The sequence below is a fragment of the Protopterus annectens genome, chromosome 10.part0 (assembly GCF_019279795.1).
Source record: "Protopterus annectens isolate FY-2018-M chromosome 10.part0, PAN1.0, whole genome shotgun sequence".
In the NCBI taxonomy this organism is placed as follows: Eukaryota; Metazoa; Chordata; order Ceratodontiformes; family Protopteridae; genus Protopterus; species Protopterus annectens.
This window is the reverse complement of record NC_056744.1, coordinates 1,266,721,885-1,266,742,399: the sequence shown is the minus strand read 5'-3', so window position 1 is coordinate 1,266,742,399 and position 20,515 is coordinate 1,266,721,885. Positions and strand designations below refer to the sequence as shown.

Genomic DNA, 20,515 nt, shown 5'->3' with positions numbered 1-20,515 from the left:
GAAAATGAAACAAAATTAGGAAAAGCTCCTAATTGGCAACTTCCAGGACCAGATGCAGTTCCTTACTTCTGGCTAAAAGTGGTAATATCTTTATATGAAGATTTAGCCCAGAGTAAGAACTACTTCTATGACATTCTGAACAGAACACCAACTTGATTAACAACAGGAAAAATGATGCTCCTCCTTAAGAGTGAACCTGCAAGTTATCTTAAAAACTTATAGACAAACAATTTACCTTCCATTGATGTATAAACTATATACTGGAATCGATGTTGACAGAGTTTATAGTTATTTAGACAAAAAAAAACTCAGTCATGGCAGTAGAATAAAAGGGGAACAAAAGAAAGTCATGTAGAACAAAGGATAATTTGTTGTTAAATTAAGACGTAATGTGTATAAAGGGGAAGAACCTAAGAATGGCATGGCTAAATTTACAAAACAGCATTTGACAGCATTTCACATTTGTGGATAAAGGAGTGCTTACAGATATATAAAATACATGCTACATTGATAAATTACATTACAGTGAACATGAAACCGTGGCAAACCATGATAAAGGACACTTTATTATCCCAGAGATAAAAATTCAAAGTGGGATGTTCCAGGGTGACCCTTTGTCACTGCTGCTCTTTTGTCTTGCCCTTACCCCATTAAGCTGTTTACCTAGCAGACTGGGTCATGGTTATAGTCTAGCTCCCAGAAAACAACAATCTCATCTTCATTTTTGTGGATGATTTAAAACTGTATAGTTAGTCAGATGAGGAGCTGAAAGCACAACTGCAACTGGTTAAAATTTTCTCAGATACAGTAGAAATGCCATTTGGTCTTGATAAATGTGTAAAAGCAACATTTAAATCAGGAAAGCTGCAGCACAAAGAAAATATCAGTTTGGGACTAGAGTGTGATCAGGAAGGAGTATAAAAATATTTGGGAATTGATGAGGGATCAACAATAACACATGAACAAATGCGAACAAACTGAGTAAGAAATATTTCAGAAGACTAAAACTAATACTGAAAACACCCCTGGAATCTAGGTGCAAAGTTCAAGCTCTAAACCAATTTACTCTTCCTGTTTTCACTTACAGTTTTGCGGTGATTGACTGGCCACAAAATGTATTGGGTCAGCTGGACAAGAAAACAAGAATAACGTGTCACATGATATATAAAAAAAAACAGTCTATAACAAGATTATATTCCTCATTCTAAAGGAGATACGGGCCTCCCCAAAACTGATTACATGTATAGATCTGCAGTCAAAAGACAATATATATCTGCTGGCCTCACCAGATCCAACATAATGACAGTTTAAAAAACAGACGAGAACAAGTCTAATATGATGTCCCTGCTTAGTGTAGTAGAAGCATATTGGTGTCAAGTAGGAATGGAAATCAAACCAGAAGTAGACAAAAATCAAGCACTAACTGAATGTGCCAAGAAACAAAAGGAAGAATAGAAGAAGGATCAGTTGAGAAGACAAGACATGTAGAAGAGGTATAAATATAGTTGCAAATACAGAAAACTCCTAGAGTAACTTCCTGTTGATCAGGATCTGACATAGTAATGGTTAAGGAGAGGTGAATTTAAACCAAAAGATGAAAGGTTAATATTGGCGGCCCAGGACAGTGAATTATGCACACTTTGGTTTACAAAGTCCACTGATCATGTGGGTGAAATGGACAAATGCAGCTTCTCTAAAACAGAACTGGAAACAGCCGCACATCTTGTTGCTGGGTGTGATACGCTAATGGCTGAGAGTACTGTAGTAAGGCTGTTGCATTGGAGATTGTGAAAACATTACAATACTGAAGTAACTGAGAAGCATTGGAAACATGAGCCACCAAGATTTGCAGATAAAGATGAAGTTTATATCACAGCCGATCATGAAATACCAACAGTTCAAACAATAGATGTGTGTGTCTTACTTTTTGTTTATTTTATTTATAGGTTCATAGGTTGATACTAGGCTATCGGCCCTAGGGCCTATACAAGCCTAGCCATAACAATTTCCTGGAAATTTCTTCCCACAATATTTACTTCCCTGGACCCCTGTCTAGCAGGCTGACTGACGTGATCTCCGGGGTGAATTTCCTATCTCCCATCCAATCGTCAAGGTTCCTTTTGAAGAGGGCCAAGGAGGTGCTCTGCTTGACATGTATGGGCAGTCTGTTCCAGAGTATGGGGAGTCTCTGGGTCAGGAACCTATCCCTCCAGCATATTCTGTTCATTGTGATGACAAGGTTTAGATCCTTGGAGCGTGTGGCTCTGAGGGACTAGGATTTCTTTAAGTGGAGCATGTCCAACACCTCAGGGTTTGACATGGCCTTTTATGTTAAGCAGAGATTGCCTCTGAGTAGATGATATGCCACAGAGTATTGTTGATCAGTTTGTCCAGCTGAGCTGATAGCCCTTTTTCAGTGGAGGTCCAGGGAGAAAAGCTCCAGAAAATTACAGTAAAACTGTCCACTGAACAAAGTATTATAAACAAAGCATGCAGAATTTAAGCTGATTTTTAACTTAAGATGTATGCAGAGTTTGTAAGTACAGCCAGTGTAGGTACAGTTAGTGAGGATCATACATGTAGTATATAAGCAGAGATATTTTTAAGGTTGAGCAATGGGTTATTACCTAGTTAAGATGACTAAGAGAGGCTAATACCTGTAGTATATAAGTAGAGATATTTATAAGGTTGAGCAATAGGTTAATAGCTAGATAAGATGAAATGAGAGAGCTGACACATAACAGAAATAAAACCAATGAGGGCAGAGAGTAAGCTACGTACAAGAGGAGTGCAGTGGCATGACCAGCAACATTTTAGGCAGTCTTTGGTGGCTGATTTAAATTCTTTGAGTTGTTTAAGTGATCTAATTTCCAGTGGGAGTTTGTTCCAAGAAATGGTAGGGTTGTAAGCTGTAGAGGTTTTGACCAATTTTGCTGTTAGGTTTATAGATTTGTAGTAAGTCTTGGTCTGAGCTACTGAGAGTCTGAGAAGGAGTATAGAAGGAGATTAGAGGAGACAAATTGGGATAGAAAGATGGTTGGTACATGATAGAGTGGATAAGCTGAAGCTGAGAGAGGAGTGGCTGGTATGGGAATTCTAGCCAGTTTGTGTACAGTGTTATGTACAGAAAGAGACTCCTAAGATACAAGAACTTGCAGGGAGAACCATGGGCAATGTGGAAGAACAATACCCAGACAGTTCTAATAGTAGTAGTAGGAGCAGTGGGTCTCATAAAAAAGAATTTACAATTGTATTTAGATATACAACCAGTACATGTAGCTGTGTATGAACTGTAGAAGGAGTCAGTTCTGGGTGCATTGCAGGTGTTCAGAGGAGCACTTTTTGCTAACATCAAAGAATGAAACAATACCAATTTCACAAACTTTACTCATATTTTCACTTACGAATGGGGTCCATTCACATCATACTCTTAGAAACCCAAAAGCCTTGGAGACATTAAGCCAAATTATTTTTTTGAGAATCAAGTGTGAAGGCTTCTTGTCTCATATCAATTAATGCAATTATAATTGGTTGAATAGTTTGTTAAAAAATAATGAAATCCATTTCCAAAAACACTGATGTAATAAACAATTTAGGGATCATGTCCTACCTTAGATTACAAGGAAGTTAAAGCTTTGTGTTTGTAATCTGTTGTCTCCCCAATACTTGTCTCAAGAATTATAAGTCAAGGCCTTCATCCCTACATTATCTACACAAATGTTTGAGACCTTATAACTGTGGATTCCCAGCAAAATGTTGCTCCATACCTAAATATCCTTACGTCTACACCAGCTATCATATAGGATTACAGAAAATGTATGGTATTAGCATGCAAGGATCAGACAAGCATATTAGGGTGTTTTGTACAACCAAATTATGTTTTAGATGAGTGTTTTAATGCTGATGGCAACATATCTCATGTTATCTGCACATGTACATATATAAACCATGGTGCATAATGCAAGTGGCTGGGGCTTCATGCACCAAAACTTTTGTATATTTCTGCTATATGCCAGGAAACTTCAGCGCAGTGTAATTTGCAATGCTGTGTTCTATACAAGGTTGCCTTTAACAGAGTATTTGCAGAAGAGACCGAACTGTAATTATGTGACTTGACAATCTGTACATGTCTAAATATGTATACGTTACTGTGTAAAATCAGGCCACACAAAATGTAATGCTCAGTCTTCAGCACAATTATTCAGTCTTTTTACTGCCATATTCTACCAGGTTTATCCATTCGTAATAGCTGAAAGTATAAGCTTTTATCACAAACTTTGTACATGGGCATTTCCAGAACAAACTTTAAAAGCATCATGTCTAAGCAACTAACAAACATGCAGAAGTAGGATACAATATGCTGTACAGACAATACATAATTGTACTACTGGCATTGTCAAAAAAACTCTCCATGAGAATTGCTTCTCTAGATCATGTATCAAATCTTGACAGACAATTCTTATAAGCACACAGAACATTCATATGATTTGGATGAATTATAAATGTTAATGTCAACTTTATTAATGTCCTACAGGTGAATGCTTCTGCTTTGAGGGATACATGAGAGACCCAGTCCACAAACATCTTTGCAGCAGAAACAATTGGGGATCTAATCATGGGTGAGTCAGCATGTATGGAAAGCAGTATGAAGAATGCTCATTTTTTTTCTTTTGTATATATAGTTGGGTGCTGAGAATAAATTTAACTCGCACCTTCGTTGAAGATTGTGCATCAGGGCTGGTAACTCGGCACGTAAAAATCAACTACCAATCATTAGCGGACCGGAGTTCCATTGTGGCGACCCCTAACCGGGAAAAGCCAAAAGACACAAAAACAACAACAACAGTATTGAAAAGTTACAAACAATGCAGAATGAATATTTATCCTCAGTGTCATTTGCATTGCTGTGCAGAAATTATAGTATGTATTACATAATGGTCACCAACATCAGTCTATAAAATTACATGCTGAATAGAGTGTAGCATCAATTATGTCTTATGAAAAGTTATGTATTGCTGTCTGACAAAGGCTTATGTGTGTTGAATACTTTGCATTTTGCCTGCAGCTTTAATTTCGTGAGAAGTGTTTTTTTTTTCATATATAACTATATTTCTCTAGTGATATACTGAGATGATAACTGCTAGCTACTCGGCACATGCCTAGCTTCTTTTTCATTTCTCCCATTGTCTCATAACTACTTTCCAGCTATTGTGAGTTCTTTACAGGGAGCTCATCTATAGCAAACACTTTAGAAAAAGACTTGTAATCCAATGCTTGGTAGTACTATGGACTCTTTAAACATACACCAACCACCAGGCTGAGCAAGGGTTGGGTGACAGTAAACTGACAGTCACGTGACTGGGTTTACCATACACTACAGGCTTTAAGACCCCTCACCCAAGGTACATATATCACATGGTCATTGTACCCTTGAGACACACCACTTATGATCATATATTAAGGACATGACGGAGCTAACAGAATATGTTTCTGAGGTTGGTATGAAACAAGAATTTAGCAGCATCCTATCAACACCAAGAATGATGCTATAATATAAAGAAAAGATACTTGATAACTATTGGCTTAACATTTGGTGTCATTCGGGGTCCAATATATATCATATCAGCCAAGGACAAGATGACTGACAGCCTTACCTGCTTTGCTAGGGATGGCACGCATATATCTACTCATGTCTTTCTGAAATTTTTCTTCCCTTATAGTGCCTTCTTAGGCAAGGTCGGTCACCTCAGACTACCAACATATTAAAACAACATCAAGAATAGGGTTATTTATAAAATTATACATACACACACACACACACACACACACACACACACACACACACACATACATACATATACGGCTAGCTGTATGCTAGAAGCCTAACTAAAAAGTTAAACTCCTCTATGGCCTTTCTGACCCCCAAAACTACAGATATCTGCATAGTTACAGAAACATGGTTTTGGTGTAGTAATATCACCCCCATAGTGCTTGGTTTCAGTTTTATACCATTCTTTAAAACCCACTGCCAAACATGGCCTTTGTTTGGGGGGCATATCTGTATTACTAAGGTGCTAAATCACCTCTGGCTCTAAAAAGCAGGACAATGAAGTTAAGGTCTGCCGTATCCTACTAACTGTCAATAAAACTCAGTGCCACATCACAGTCAACTAATGTACCATTTCTGTGTCAGCCTCAACACAAGAGGCATAACTAAACAAAGTAGAGTCCCTTCCTATTGAACATACCACTATTCACCTGGGGGATCTCAGCTATCCTTCTGTTAACTGGAAAAACCCACACTTAAGTAAGTATTCACAATGCTTCCTTGCTCCTTAGATCAACTAGTTCATGTCCCAACTGGGTGATCAAAAATATTGGCTGTGGTTCTCAACCAATATAACCCCACTATGGTCTTGACCTGTAATTGTCCCATCACTGGTTCAAGCCAACCACCCTTCATTAATACTCATTAAGAAGGGAAAACCTGATTTACCATCAACCCCTTCTCTATATGGAGACTAGTCTAAGATAAATCTATTATGGCTAGCTGATGACCTGATAAGATTTAAGCACACCCTACCCTTGATGCCATCTCATACATGATTACATTCAAGGTCAGTTTCTATGCTCACCTAAAAGCATTTGCTGAGGCCATATCTCCCTTCAGAAACAAATACAATGACAAGTTCAGGGGTAAACCCTTATGGTGGAAACCTAGTATAAACAAACTTCACAATAAGAGGAAGGAACTTATTGTTCATAAGAACAATCTTAAAATATATGTGAAGTATAATATTTGTTATGCTAATTATAGTTTGATTATTTTTATATGAATGTAAATTTACCTATGTCACAAGTGATAATTCAGTAAAGGTGTTTGGAAAAAAAAAAGAAATATCCCCAACTTTTAGAAGTGAACTCAGAAACATTAACAAAGTCCTCAGAAATAAACTGTAGTCCTCCACAGGAAAGTGTGAACTGAAGATTGCCATTGGTGTTAAGGACAATCAGAAATCTTTTTTCAAGCAATACTTAGCAATGCACCTCGTTAGTGGAAAACAACAAGACATACTCATCTCCAGATGACATAGTCAACATATTCAGGTATAATTTTGTCTCAAGCATATACCCTTATCAACCACTAACTTTTCCTTGTATATAAATTAGTGTGTGCCACCAGATCTTGCAGAAAGTCCTGAGGGCTCTTTCCAGTGCCAAAACCACTATCCCTATAGGTCCATACAATATGCCAGACTGCCTTCTAGTCAACACCAAGCATGATTTTATAGATTTACAACAGAATCTATTCAGTCTCATCCTCTCCATTGAATTCACATCAGGAGTGTGGAAACCTGACATAATTATCTCAGTCCACATCAGGGGAACCCAACAATGACAAAGGGAACTATTAAACTGTGAGGCTGAGCAGCCTTACCTGTAAAGCAACGGACAGCATCCTTATAGGACTTATTAAGAAGGGCATCAGCAGTCTACAGTCTCCTATCCCATACTAGTTTGGGTTCTTGAAAGGTAGAGCCTGCCTTCTAAACATGGCAGACTTCTTTGAACAAGTCACTGATGCATTAGATGCAAGCAAATCTATTTGCACAGCTTACCTGAAACTGGCTAAGGCCTTTTAATCCATACCTCATTTTGACATTATCAACAAGCTAAACAGAGTAAATGCAAATCCCTTTGTTACCTGCTGGATGGCATACTGACTAAGTCCCAGAATGCTGTCTGTTAGTGTAGAGGCATGAGCGTATTGAAAAAGATTACTAACAGAGGTGTGCCTCAGGGATTATTCCTTGGGCCTCTTGTTTTCAGTGGTTACTTCTTTGATGTCAAGGCCATCTTCAAGATCCAGAGGATGACCAGGTTTGTGGATGACTGCAACCTGGAAGCAGTCATGAACTCTCTTGCTGACTTCCAGGTTCTTCAGGAAAGCAGAACTTTGTTCAAAGATGTGGTGCCTGGAGCATGGCCTTAAGCAAAATGCCAAAAAATGTACTGTTGAGTCCTCTGGCAAACATGGACACCAGTGCATCTACAAAACAGATGACACCCCTTTGGAAACTGACACAGTTATTAGGGACCAGGGCACTTTCATTGATAATGAGCTATCCTTTGATCACCATGTATCCATTGTCATTAGGAAATTCATTTATCTAGCCAAACTGACTACCATGGATATACTACTTTTCCTTCATAAGATCAATAATAGAATATAATGTCCATTTCTCTATGTACTTGTCTAAATATATGACTTGACTTGAAGGACCACAGCATTTCCTCATTAGGAGAATGCAGGCAGGGCATCCTTGTGCTACACCGACCAACTTAAAGTTCTTTCTCTCTTCTTTGTTTCCCAAACACCCTTGAGTGAGGAACCTCTACCTTGCCTACAAATCCTCAAAGGATGCAGTCCTATAAGACTTCTTACACATCTGCAAAAACAAACAACATCCTGAACACCAATTCAAAGGAACAAAACTGACATAGCAGGATAAGTAGGACTTGCTGGAAATGTAGATATCGCTCTGAAAGAATCCCTGTTTTATGAACACACTTCCATTAGATGTAAAGCAAATTTGTTCCCGGACTCTCTTTAAATGCAACTTGGATGAATGATGGGAAGCTGTATATTCATCCCAGGTCTAGCCACTCAAACTGTCATTGAAACGGGACAAAATTAGGTTGTAGTAGTGCATGTCATGGGTGCTAATGAATTGTGCTATTTAGGCTAGGCTGCAAATGATGTACATAATGATTATCCTAGTATGGACTTGAGACTATTAACCATGAAGTCCTTTCGACTGAATTCAACACAGACTGAAGGAAAGATCAAATACATCACCATACAATTACTTGTGAAATTACAGCAATGTCATTATATTTATATTTTAATTCAGGAGAGCCATACTCCAATGCTTTGGCCGATATATTTCTGTAAGAATGGAGTCTGTTAAATTCTTTTCTTTATGGACTGGTTCTGGTGATTTGGAAATGCTACATCTGAGACCATGGACAAGCCAGTCCTATTACTTTGCATGCATAATGAGCCTCAGTGCTTATTACCAATGCAAGCAGCTCATGGCCGGCCTTAGGCACAGGTGAACTAGGTGACCACCTAGGGCACCATACAGGCTGGGCTCGTAAAGGGTGCATTTTATGTATTCATTTATTTTATTATTTTGCTATCTTTTCGGCGCCCTGTCTGAGTGACGGGCACCAAAACAATAGGGAGAGGGGGAAGGGTGAGCGCCCTCCCACTTTTATAGCTTGATAACTAAGAACGATTACAATATTAAAATATAATAATAATAATTACAAACATTTCCTGACGAACAAACGTGACTTGTCACTCACACAACAACATGGCTGTCAGGAAGAGATGTGGTTCCACAACGGCAGTTATCTCACAGAACTTGCTGTATTCTCTTTCCTAGCGTGTCATTCATCTCTGTTTTGGGCGGAGAAATACACAGCGGGACTGATATTAGGAAAGAAATTATGGCGTCTGAGCCGGTAGCCAGTGGAACTTAGAGGTTTACAAACACGAGGAAAAAGTATGTAATCATAACCGAGCCTTGGATTTGTACTTAATGGTGTACATAGTAGTTTGGAAATTGTACGCGGTTTGTGTGGAGCCAATTCTGAAAAAGTGGTAAAGTTGTTGATTGGCGTACACTTGTAGTATTGTGGAATAAAATTATATTTGTCTTCTGTTTCGCCCGTAGTCTGCTTCATTGTTTATGGTTTTAGCTGCAGTATTGTGAAACTGAACATCTGCATTAGCTACGTTTTCATTCTATATTTTAACCTGCTTGCATTTTGTGCCACAGTCCGCGCAGTTGATGTTATAAAAATTGAGTAGATAATCTTTTGGATTCTGTCTTTTTTAATTGTTTAATCTGTGTCGGGCATGTGTGGAGACTGCACAGCTCCTTTATGGCAGATCTCTTTTAGCTGTATTTATTTGCTGAAGGCTGTATAATGAGAAAGCTGAACTTGCTGTGTCAAGAGAGTAAGGGAGCAGGTGTCTCAGGTGTGTAACCTGAAAAAACAGCCGAGATGACATTCCCATGGGCATGTTGCTGTCAGATCTTTGTCATATGCTGTTGGTAAATAATCAGTGTGACTACATAATGACATGCAACAAGTCTGAAGTTGAATTTATGCTGTTAGTACGCGCAGTTAGACGCAAGATGTTTTTAGCGAGGGAAGTTGCGACTGTGAGCCTTTGCTTCCATGTAAATATCCGGTTGGTTTAGAATTTCTTAACAGCTCTTCAGGGAAGACACTCGTTAGGTGTGTAGCTTCAAATGAGAACGTGGGGAGCAGTGGAAAGCATGGCTTGCAAAGAGTCTTCTTATCTCGATGGCCAGGGTTTGCAACAGATGGGAGGTGCCGGCTGAGTGAGTGTGCCCCTGGCTTCAGGCGTTTTTAACGGAGTGGCAAGCCTTTCTTGGTTTTTAACTACCACTGGGTGGGGGCCAGTTGGCAGTGTATGCGCTTGGAGTTGGAACATAGGTGGAAGTGGTTTGCTGTTTTGCAGCATTTCTACCTTTAGGTATCAGTATGGGAACAGAGAGTGGAGTAGGGACAAGAATTATAGGCTTATGGTGTAAAGAAATACTGGGGTTTAGAAGGGGATAGGGAATTTACATTTTATGGAATGATGGGCTTTCAGTGTTAGGGGTGGAGATTTTTGGTTTAGAGGGAGGTTGTGGACCAGAGTTTGAAGGGTAATATAGGTTTAGGGAGAAGAAAGGGGATTTTGGGTTGAGAGAGAGTGATAAGAACATTTGGGTTAGAGAAGGGTTTGGGAATTTCCAGTTTACTCAGCTATAGTGTGCAGGAGGTGTAAGGGAATTTAGGTTTAGGGAGTGATTTGGAATTGTTATCCAAAAGTGTTCTTCGTAGCACCCACAATGGGCCAATAATTAATTCCTGCAATTCATACGGAGTTGCATTTATGGCTACAATGTCTAGAAAAGACTATTTTGTTTTCTCGACCCATTGTTCCTACTACTACTGTTGGAACTGTCTGGACATTTTTCCTCCACACTGTGCTCATTTATGCCTGCAAATCTTGATATGTTATGACTTTGTTTCTTGCTGTACTGTATGTAAGACAATGTAATGCAATGAAACGAAATGTATGACCCAATAATGACAAAACTGCCCATTTCAGAACATTTTAATCATAAAAGGCCACTCAGACTTCTGTCATTACAATCCACGAGTATCAGTCAATAAGCACAATCTCCGCAGAAGTAAAATTCATCCGAATAATTCTAGGCATGTATGTAAACTGTGTGTGTCAGAATAGGTACTAACACACGTTACTGGTGAACTCTTTTTAACATGGCAACATAACTTCATTTTGTGTTTTATGCAAAAATAATACTTGCTAAAATGTTGCAATGGAGTCGCAACATGTTTTCATTTATGTGTACAAAAGCACAAACAGGAGGGTGTTGTTTAAAAAAAACTCTCTTTCTTTATACGCATATATAGATTAAAGAAATGTAAAAGTAGTGGTAGGAAATTTGTTGTTAGAATAATAGGTTTTGCATTAGGATGAATTTTCTAAAGGATGTGGAGTCTTAAACTCAAATGTTTGTCATTATTTCATTATTTTAATCCTCAGCTATTTGCCAGAAAAGTAGGAGGAAAAAGTTTGAACATTCTGTGAAATCTGTACAGTTGAGAGGCATGTATTTAATTTTCCATATGCAACTATTGCCTTTGCTTCAGACTGCCATAAGCAGTGTATCAGAGCTGCCCTTTTTTTTTGTTCTTCAGTTTGAGCAAGGAGTTTGAACCAGCTATGCCTCTGATATCTATAAATATGGATTTATCTAGATATAGATAAGATATACAGATAGATAAATATAGAGAGATATGAGTATATAGACATATTCACAATATATATTTTTTCTTTTTGGCCTTGCACTGATTCTTGTGGATTGCTATCACTAAATGATGGGAGACACTGGAGTCATAGTTTATATTCTTCAAAATGGGCATGCTAATGCAAAATCTGTGTAAGCAACTAGATATATAAAAGTTTAAATGCGTCCCTGAGTCTGGATCATTTTGCTCTTCTCCCATAGTACTTTTGGCTTTGTTCCTGATTCACGTGGTAATATTCTGAAAATATTGCAGTGGCTCTAAAGACACTGATGATCCATAGTAAAATGGGCTCTGATAATCCACCAATTCCAGTGGATACTTGACCTGCCATGGGAGTAAACTAATGTACTATTTGAAGCTTGTAAAAAAAAAAAAAATTATACCTCTTTTTGACACTAAGTCTGTGGGCTACTCCTGAAATCTTTCTTGAGCTGCTCTTTCTTTTCCCATTTCTAAATGCAGTGCTTTACAAAATGATCTTTCCCCATTGTGGCTTTTTTTTCTTCATGAAATGCAAGTTAACACAAATCCTGTTATTCTAGCAATTTAAAGTGCAATATTTAAAATCTATCCCTATTTTTTCGGCCACTGCATCCATATTATGTTAGGCTTTGTCCAGATTTCTTGCACTAAGAGGTTGAGAGGTATGGATACCTCTCAACTGTTCAGATTTGTGCCTCATATTTTTGACCTATTCCTCATAAAATTTGTGGTTTTCTGGCGAATCACTGAGGATTTAAATAACTAAATAAATGTCATACATTTGAATTCCAATCTTCATTTCATTCAGAAAATGTATGCCAATACAAATGCCGTAATTCTAGCAACTTTCTTCTTGTGCTAAGAGTTTGAGAGGTAATGGAGGTATGGTATGTAATAACCTAGTTGCCGATTATTTGGTGCATTTTATGGGGCTAGGGGTTCTACATTTCTTTAGTGTGCCCTCCTTTGTATAAGATGGCTAGTAACTATGAACTTGTGTGTCAGGGTCTCAGTCATTCCCTATTGCAACATTACCGATATATCCTTTTCTTTTTTGTAACATAGGCAATTAATTCTTCAAGGGAAGCAAGCACTAAATTTGTATATGAGACACTGAAATGTAAAGTTGTTAGGCAGTAACAGCCTTTTATTAGTTACAAATCTCTAATGTAGAATTATTCAGATGAATTTTACTTCTGCGGAGATTGTGCTTATTGACTGATACTCGTGGATTGTAATGACAGAAGTTTGAGTGGCCTTTTATGATTAAAATGTTCTGAAATGGGCAGTTTTGTCATTATTGGGTCATACATTTCGTTTAATTGCTTACTGGAAAAATGTTCAAAACTACAACTTTAAAACGCACACTAATAGGTGGTGCTTTATTATACAAGGAATATAGTTTAATACAATCTGGAAGGTCAATCAACACATACATATATGCATGGCCATAAGAATGTGTTCAAGGAGCCTGTAGTTTGGTAAACTTAATTCTCCACTGGCCAGAAGCATTTTAATTGAATGCGGGTTTTAATGCTGTTTCAATGAATGTGAGTTTCAAGGGCAGAGAATTTTTACTGCTCATCCTAAATCTGTTTTCATTGTGAGATTGTATTGTTTGTTTAGCAAATGGCTGTGTTTTTTCTATTGTATTTCAATAATTGTAATCATTGCAGAAGTAAATAAGAAAACAGTGTGCACACCGACAGGTTTGAACAGTGTTTATGGTAAATGAGGAGAAATAGCCAAGTAATGTAACACTGGAGTGGCTGGGGAGGGAGCTGCTGCTGGGGGGGGGGGGGGTAGGGGATTGCTGCAGAAAGGGCTGCTCTGGGGGCTATTACCCTGCCTAGGGCCCTATTTGACCATGATCCAGCTCTGGTATTTACAGTAGGAAACACATACACAAAGGTAGTTGTAGGTTAACTACATTACAAGGTATCGTTTTTCTTTTTATGCATTTAAATGATTTAAGGAAATGACTGGAGTGGCTTTCTTGGGGAGTGACCTACCTGTGGGTATGGCTGAAATAGGGGTGTTTTTTGAGTATGTTGTGGGTGGGGCTTAAGGGGCGCCGGAGCACTACTTCGCCTAGGGTGCCGTTTCAGCTAAGGCCGGCCCTGAAGCAGCTCCGTGTCACATCCACAGTACAGAGCAGTGGCTTGGTCTTGTCGAAGTACCTCATGAATGCATTAAAGTGCAGGCAGCTGAGGTAAACACTGAATGTGCAGAAGCATCCCTGCAGTTGTTGTGGTGCAGGTTGCAGTGATGCTGCATATGACAGTAACAGAAATGGATAGAAACAAAAATAAATGAAATAATTGTTTGAATGAGAAAGGATAGCGACAGATGTACTGGGTTAAAAGGAATTCAAACATGCTGAGCTATGCTGATACTGATAAAATAAAGCATAATAGCATTTTAAAACTAGAACTTACATGGGTATGTCATCTACCCATTTATCTGGTAATAACATGGAGGGGGGGGCCTAATCTAAAAGCCATTCTCTGATGCAGTTTGATATATCAGAGTACCAACTGCAAGAGTTAATTCTCAAGACAACATATCTCTAAAAGGACCACCACCCTCACCGCCCCTCCCCCCAGACATAATTATCTCACCTTCAAAGGTCTCAGGCAAAGAATTAGTGATCATAGCATTCCTTATGTGCCTCAGGCTCTGTGTAATGACAGGCACAGAACAGCAATCTAATTACATGATGGATAGCAATCTAATAAAATACGGGAACTGTTTTAATATGATCCCAGTTTTACTTTAAATTGTGAAACATGGCAGTCCTACATCCTTGTGTATGCTGTTGAAAATGCATACTCAACGCTGACACCATCTTCATGTGGTTAATTATCGGATGCCAGTTCTATCCACGGTAACATATTTTCATTCCAAGCATTTGTGGAGCTGGCTGCAGGTGCTCTGGCATGTGAATGGCATTGGGTGGTAATTTCTCAGGTTTCTCAACATTAAAATCCAGCAATTCAGAAAAAAAAATGAAACAAGCCCTAATTAGCATATGCATGGTACACAGAGGGAAAAATCTACATGATAATAGGTAGAAAGCCTCCTCGCACTGAGGAAGAAGCTTTTGAAAATAGACTTCTAGCTAGTGCCATGGTTCATCTACTGCACTTCCTGCTAGAGCCAGATCCCTTCCCCACCTGTGCAACTGATCATAACTGTGCAACTGATTATAACTGTGCTGTGACATTTTTTACTTATTTTTAGTTGTTTTTCCTTTGGTTATTCACAGCCTGTTGGTTATTCACAGCCTGTTGGTAGTTTTCCACAGACTGAAGTATTTTTGTGTATGCATTTGATATATCTTTATCTATCTATCTATATATATTTGTATATATTTGTATATATATATATATATATATATATATATATATATGTATATATATATATATATATATATATATATATATATATATATATATATATATATTTTTTTACTATATATATATATATATATATATATATATATACACACACACACACACACACACACAGACACACACTATTTTTACACATATAATTTCTATGCGTATGGAATGTTTTTTTTTTTTTTTTTGTCCAGGGTGATGTCTCCTCGCACCACTGGGCAAAACAGCTGCAGTCAGGGTCACTGGCGGATTCACACATTTAAAATGGCTGCAGCGACCCCAACCATATTGACATGATATAAAGTCTAAACGTGGACATGTGGCTAAGTTTAAATCTAATGTGAGTAAAGCATCATTGCAGGGTTTTTAAATATTTCTGAATCACTCCTCTATCTTGTTTTGCGTCATTATCAGACATATGGTCATTAGCATGCCTGACCACATTATCTCGCCTAGCCACATCATGTAGACAGATTTTTTTTAAATTGCATCAAGTCCGTGCAAGCCCACTCATCATGTAGATTTGCTTACCATGATGTGGCAAAACTTTCTGAATACAGCCTAACATATTTCAGGGGAGTCACAATCCAATTTGATGAACTTTGCTCCACACACTCTCTTAACCTATATATACACATAGATTATGAAGTTAATAACCTCAGGAAAAACCTGGTACTGTCATTAGAGCCAACCCCTAATGATTTTACTCGGGTCGATATTATATTACTGCATGCTTATTCCTACCCACCCTCCTCTATGCTGCACTGTTATTTATTGACATCCAACAAACTTATCTAGACAAGCATGAACAGTGCCAAAACAAGGTTGCAAAATTTGTAGCCAACCTTCCCCATAGATCATACAACTGTCTAGTACTCAAGACACCTCCAATGGATTGAACTACCCTACCAGTTCATATACTTTCAACTGCTTACTGTGCATACTCTGTAATATAGTATAATTAACTGACAGATAGTAAAAAGATAGTTAAAGGGTTCAGGCTTCAGCTTAAAACACACCTACTCAAGTCATGGTGATTTAGTCCTCCCACCTGATTAATATGTTCTTCTCTCTTCTAAATGCTCTCCTCGCTAAATTCTTTAACCCTTCTAAACAGAGTAACTGCATAAAATTACAGACGACAATATGTCTGAATACTGTATCAGTAATATAATTAACAACTGCCGTTATAAGACTTTGCCTGTTTGTATATAATTGCACTACTGATTTCTTGCTCTCCACGTTTATGCACATGCTCAGGTATACAATATCTATGTTAAAGATCATTATCAACGGTAAATTGTATTGTATTATACTGGAGCTTTTCTCCTTGACCTCCGTTGAAAATGGGTCCGGAGCTCAATCAGAATTTCTTGGTAAACAATAGAATTCATTAATTAATTAAATAACTGCCTAGTTGTGCAGCCATGGTGACAAAAGCAAAAGGCCCGGACTATTGATTAGTTCCAGTGCACAGACAGACACAAGTTTAACAATGATTCCTTATGTGGAAGCAAAGATTGGGGAATTGTGTGTTGAGGAATCAAACTGAGTAAGTTGAAACCTCATCCATTTCGCTATCAGCCAAGCACATACAAGTCATGTAATGTTCCAGTACAAAATTGTCAGCATGTGAATAATGTAATATTGTGAGGTAAAATGCCACATCCGACTGCCATGTCCCGTCTGGTCACAAAACCTTAGAAGTTTTTGGTTTTCTAGTAAAGCTAGCAGTTTTGTTGTCTATAAGATTGTGTTGCCATGGAGATGGAATATTAAGTAGGAGGAGAGTGTGCTGTGCAGCACTCCCCCCCACACACACACACACACACTAAGCAGGGGTAAAGCAGGAAGTTTAGCCCCCTATCAAAGTATTTTATAGTTAGCATTTATGGATAAGCAGTATGTAAGCACTTTCCTTAAATTGCTGGTTAAGTCTGTTAACCTGAAATTTACTTTTCTGTTCAGTATTATTTACTTTGGCTATATTTCAAATTCAAATTCCATTTTGATCATTTAATGTTGATTAAATGGCCTTTATGATTAAATAATGACCCTGGCAATACAACTTGACATTATAAGAAAACTTGCTAACTTCTACACTGTACGTTTTTTCTTTCTAGTCTTCTTTAGCTTTGAATTCCTGCAGGAACAGAATATAGGATTCTTGATGAGGTAGTAATGCTGCAGAAAGGAAGACTGCCCTACTTAAGTCAGCCACAGGTGAGGTCTTGAAGGACCGAACCAAGCAGCTGGAATGCTAGGTGGAACACTACTCAAAGCTGTACATCAGAGGGACCATAGTTACAGAGAGAGCCCTGAATGCCATTGAGCCTCTACTAACAATAACGTAACTCTGTGCTGAACCCACCTTGGAGGAATTCAATGACAAACTAAAAGTCCTATCTTCTGGAAAAGCCCCTGAGAAAGATGGTATTCCCACAGAAATCCTCATATGTGCTAATGGTGCCCTAATCTCAGAGCAGCATGCAATACTTTGCCAATGCTGGAGAGAAGACAGTGTACTGCAAGGTAAGAGGAATTCTATCATTGTTACTACCATACGAACAAGAGTAAGAAAAGTAATTCTAACAACTTTTGCTACATCTTGTACTGTGGGGAAGTTGTTTGCCCATGTTTTCCTGAACAGGCTACGCGTTCTTGCAGACACGGTCTACCCTGAGTCTCACTGTTGGTTCACAACTGAATGGTCTGCAATAGACATAGTTTTGTGGTTATGTGTTAAACAACTTCAAGAAAAGTGCAGGGACCAGAACAAATCTCTGTATATTGTCTTCATTGACCTGACAAAGGCATTCAACCTCGTTGGCAGGAAAGGTGTATTCATGATTCTGGCTAAAATCAACTATTTCCCAGTACTACTCTGCATTAAGAATTTAAGGGACTTCAAGTTTGCTGATGACACAGCTATTGCTGCTCACACTTAGCAGGAGATTAAGTCACTCATGACTCATTTTGTGGACACGTGCATGGAATTTGGTCTCACAATCAGCTTAAAAAAGACCCAGTTGATGGGTCAAAATGTGAGCAATGGGTCATCTATCATGTTGAGTGACTACAAAATTGGAGGTCATCCATTAGTTTGTGTATCAAGGCTATATGATCTTAGACAATTTGTTGCTTGACAGCAAGATCAACAAGCGCATTTCAAAAGCTGTAACAACATTTCCAGGCTGACAAAAACAGCTCACTGTGCACACCAAGGTGCAGTTTTACACTACTGTACACCAGTGAAACATAGACTTTCTGCTCTAAACAGGAGCAGCAACTTAATGTATTCCATATGCATTGCCTGAGGTACATACTTGGTACCACATGACAGGACAAGTTCCCCAACAGTGCATGGCTTAAGAGGGTGTGCACCTCCTCTGTGTTCACCCTCCTGAAACAGAAGCATATGCACTAGTTGGGTCATGTCTCATGCATGATGGATGACCGAATTCTAAATGACTTCCTCTTTGGAGAGCTGAAGAATGGAAAGAGACTGAAAGTGCAATCCAAATTGTGCTACAAGGATATGTGTAAGCATGATCACAGTGCTGTCTCGATTAGTGTGAACACCTGGTATTCTCTTTCTTAGAAAAGTACACCTGGAAACAGGAAGTGAAGGAAGCTCTCGCTATGTATGAAACTACCTTGGCAAATGGAGCAGAGGACAAAACAGCCCTCTGGAAGATTCATGTCCATAATAATTGACCAGCATCAGCCTACTGCTGTTCAGAATGTGGAAAGGAATGCCACTCCTAAATTGGATACCAGAGCCACAGAAGATTCTGTTTCAATCAGCCAACAGGGACACAAACCCATCATCCCTCAGGATCTAGGGATCCCTACAGTAGACACAAGCTTTAATGGTTATGTGCATAAATGGGCATACTGATAGGGAAAGACATACAATGCCTTCACATATGCCAATATACATGCATCTATAACATGAACCCTTATGGCTCCCCAGGTGATGTCTTCACCATGAATAGCTGGTGCCTTGGTGATAAATTGTAAGTGGACACAACTGTGATGGTAGTTAGATGATCAAGAGGCATTTCTGACAGAAACAGGAGCATAATGCAGTGTGCTAGCCAAACCAAATCTAATTTCCAGAAAGACTCTCAAAGCTGTAAGTGAATTATGGCTAACAAAATAACAAAGTGACATATAGTCAAGACCACTGGATAGCCTTAACACATTTTATAGGTCATATATTATACCGTTTACACTAATTAAATGATCTGTCTCTTTGCCTTAATTATTTTTTAAAGTGGACTTTATTTTCTTATCTTTACCAGTTTCAGTAACATGGTATTATCTGTGATTTTATTGAGCCTATGAACTTCAACTCAGCTCACTTAACCAAGAAAATGAGCATAGTTTTGCAATAGTATATAACATACTGAAACTTAAGCAGCCCAAATGTTTTCTTAAATCTGAATGTGGCCCCTGAAAAGTTGCTGTTAGTTAAACTTCCTTTTAAGTTAGATGATCATCCTTCTCCTGCGGCTGACTTGAGGACTGCAGCGAGGACAGAGTTATTTTTATGTGTGTGCAGCCTGACAGAAATGTGATCTCAGAAGGATAATGAGACTGATACATCTCAGTGCCACTGATTTAATTATCTACCTGTAGTTCCTAGAATTAGAAACAGTACATGATTTATAGTTTGGTAATAACACTCTTTTAAGCATCCTTCACTGGTTTACAGCCATTATATCATAAAAATAACCTGTGACTGTCACTGCACCTTGCTACTAATCAGGGTTGACTGATTCCATGAAGCATTATGGGTGTTAATAACTTGCTATTGTCAATGCAGTCTGTTATTAAGCAAGACTAACGGATTCCTTAAGCCATTATGAGTACTGTGATTTCCTTTGGCTATAACTGTGTTGCTGTTCTGTGTAGATGACAGAACAGTTCATTATGTACAGATTTGTCCAAGGCATGTGTAAAATGTATTTTCTCAAAAGATTTGTGAGGTTCTAAATATATAATGTGGCATTTTTCAGCTGTAGTGTCTGTGGATACATATAAAGTCAAAGCAGGTAGCATACAACAGAATGATGAATGGATCCTATGCAGCAGGGATGTGTAGATGTGCACAGAAGTGATATAGGATCATGGCCAGTAACCCATATAAAAATCAATGGATATAAAACATTTACATGATGCACTGAAATAAATAGGAC

At 38.3% G+C, this 20,515-nt stretch overlaps 1 protein-coding gene across 1 annotated transcript in view; it reads left to right on the top strand.

The window, feature by feature from the left end:
• ASTN1 (astrotactin 1) overlaps positions 1-20,515 on the top strand; it is a 5,143,480-nt gene that overhangs the window by 2,063,194 nt on the left and 3,059,771 nt on the right. Inside the window, exon 9 of the mRNA XM_044086860.1 lies at positions 4,535-4,619. Coding sequence (XP_043942795.1) covers positions 4,535-4,619 — 85 coding nt within the window. The remainder of the gene's footprint in view (positions 1-4,534; positions 4,620-20,515) is intronic.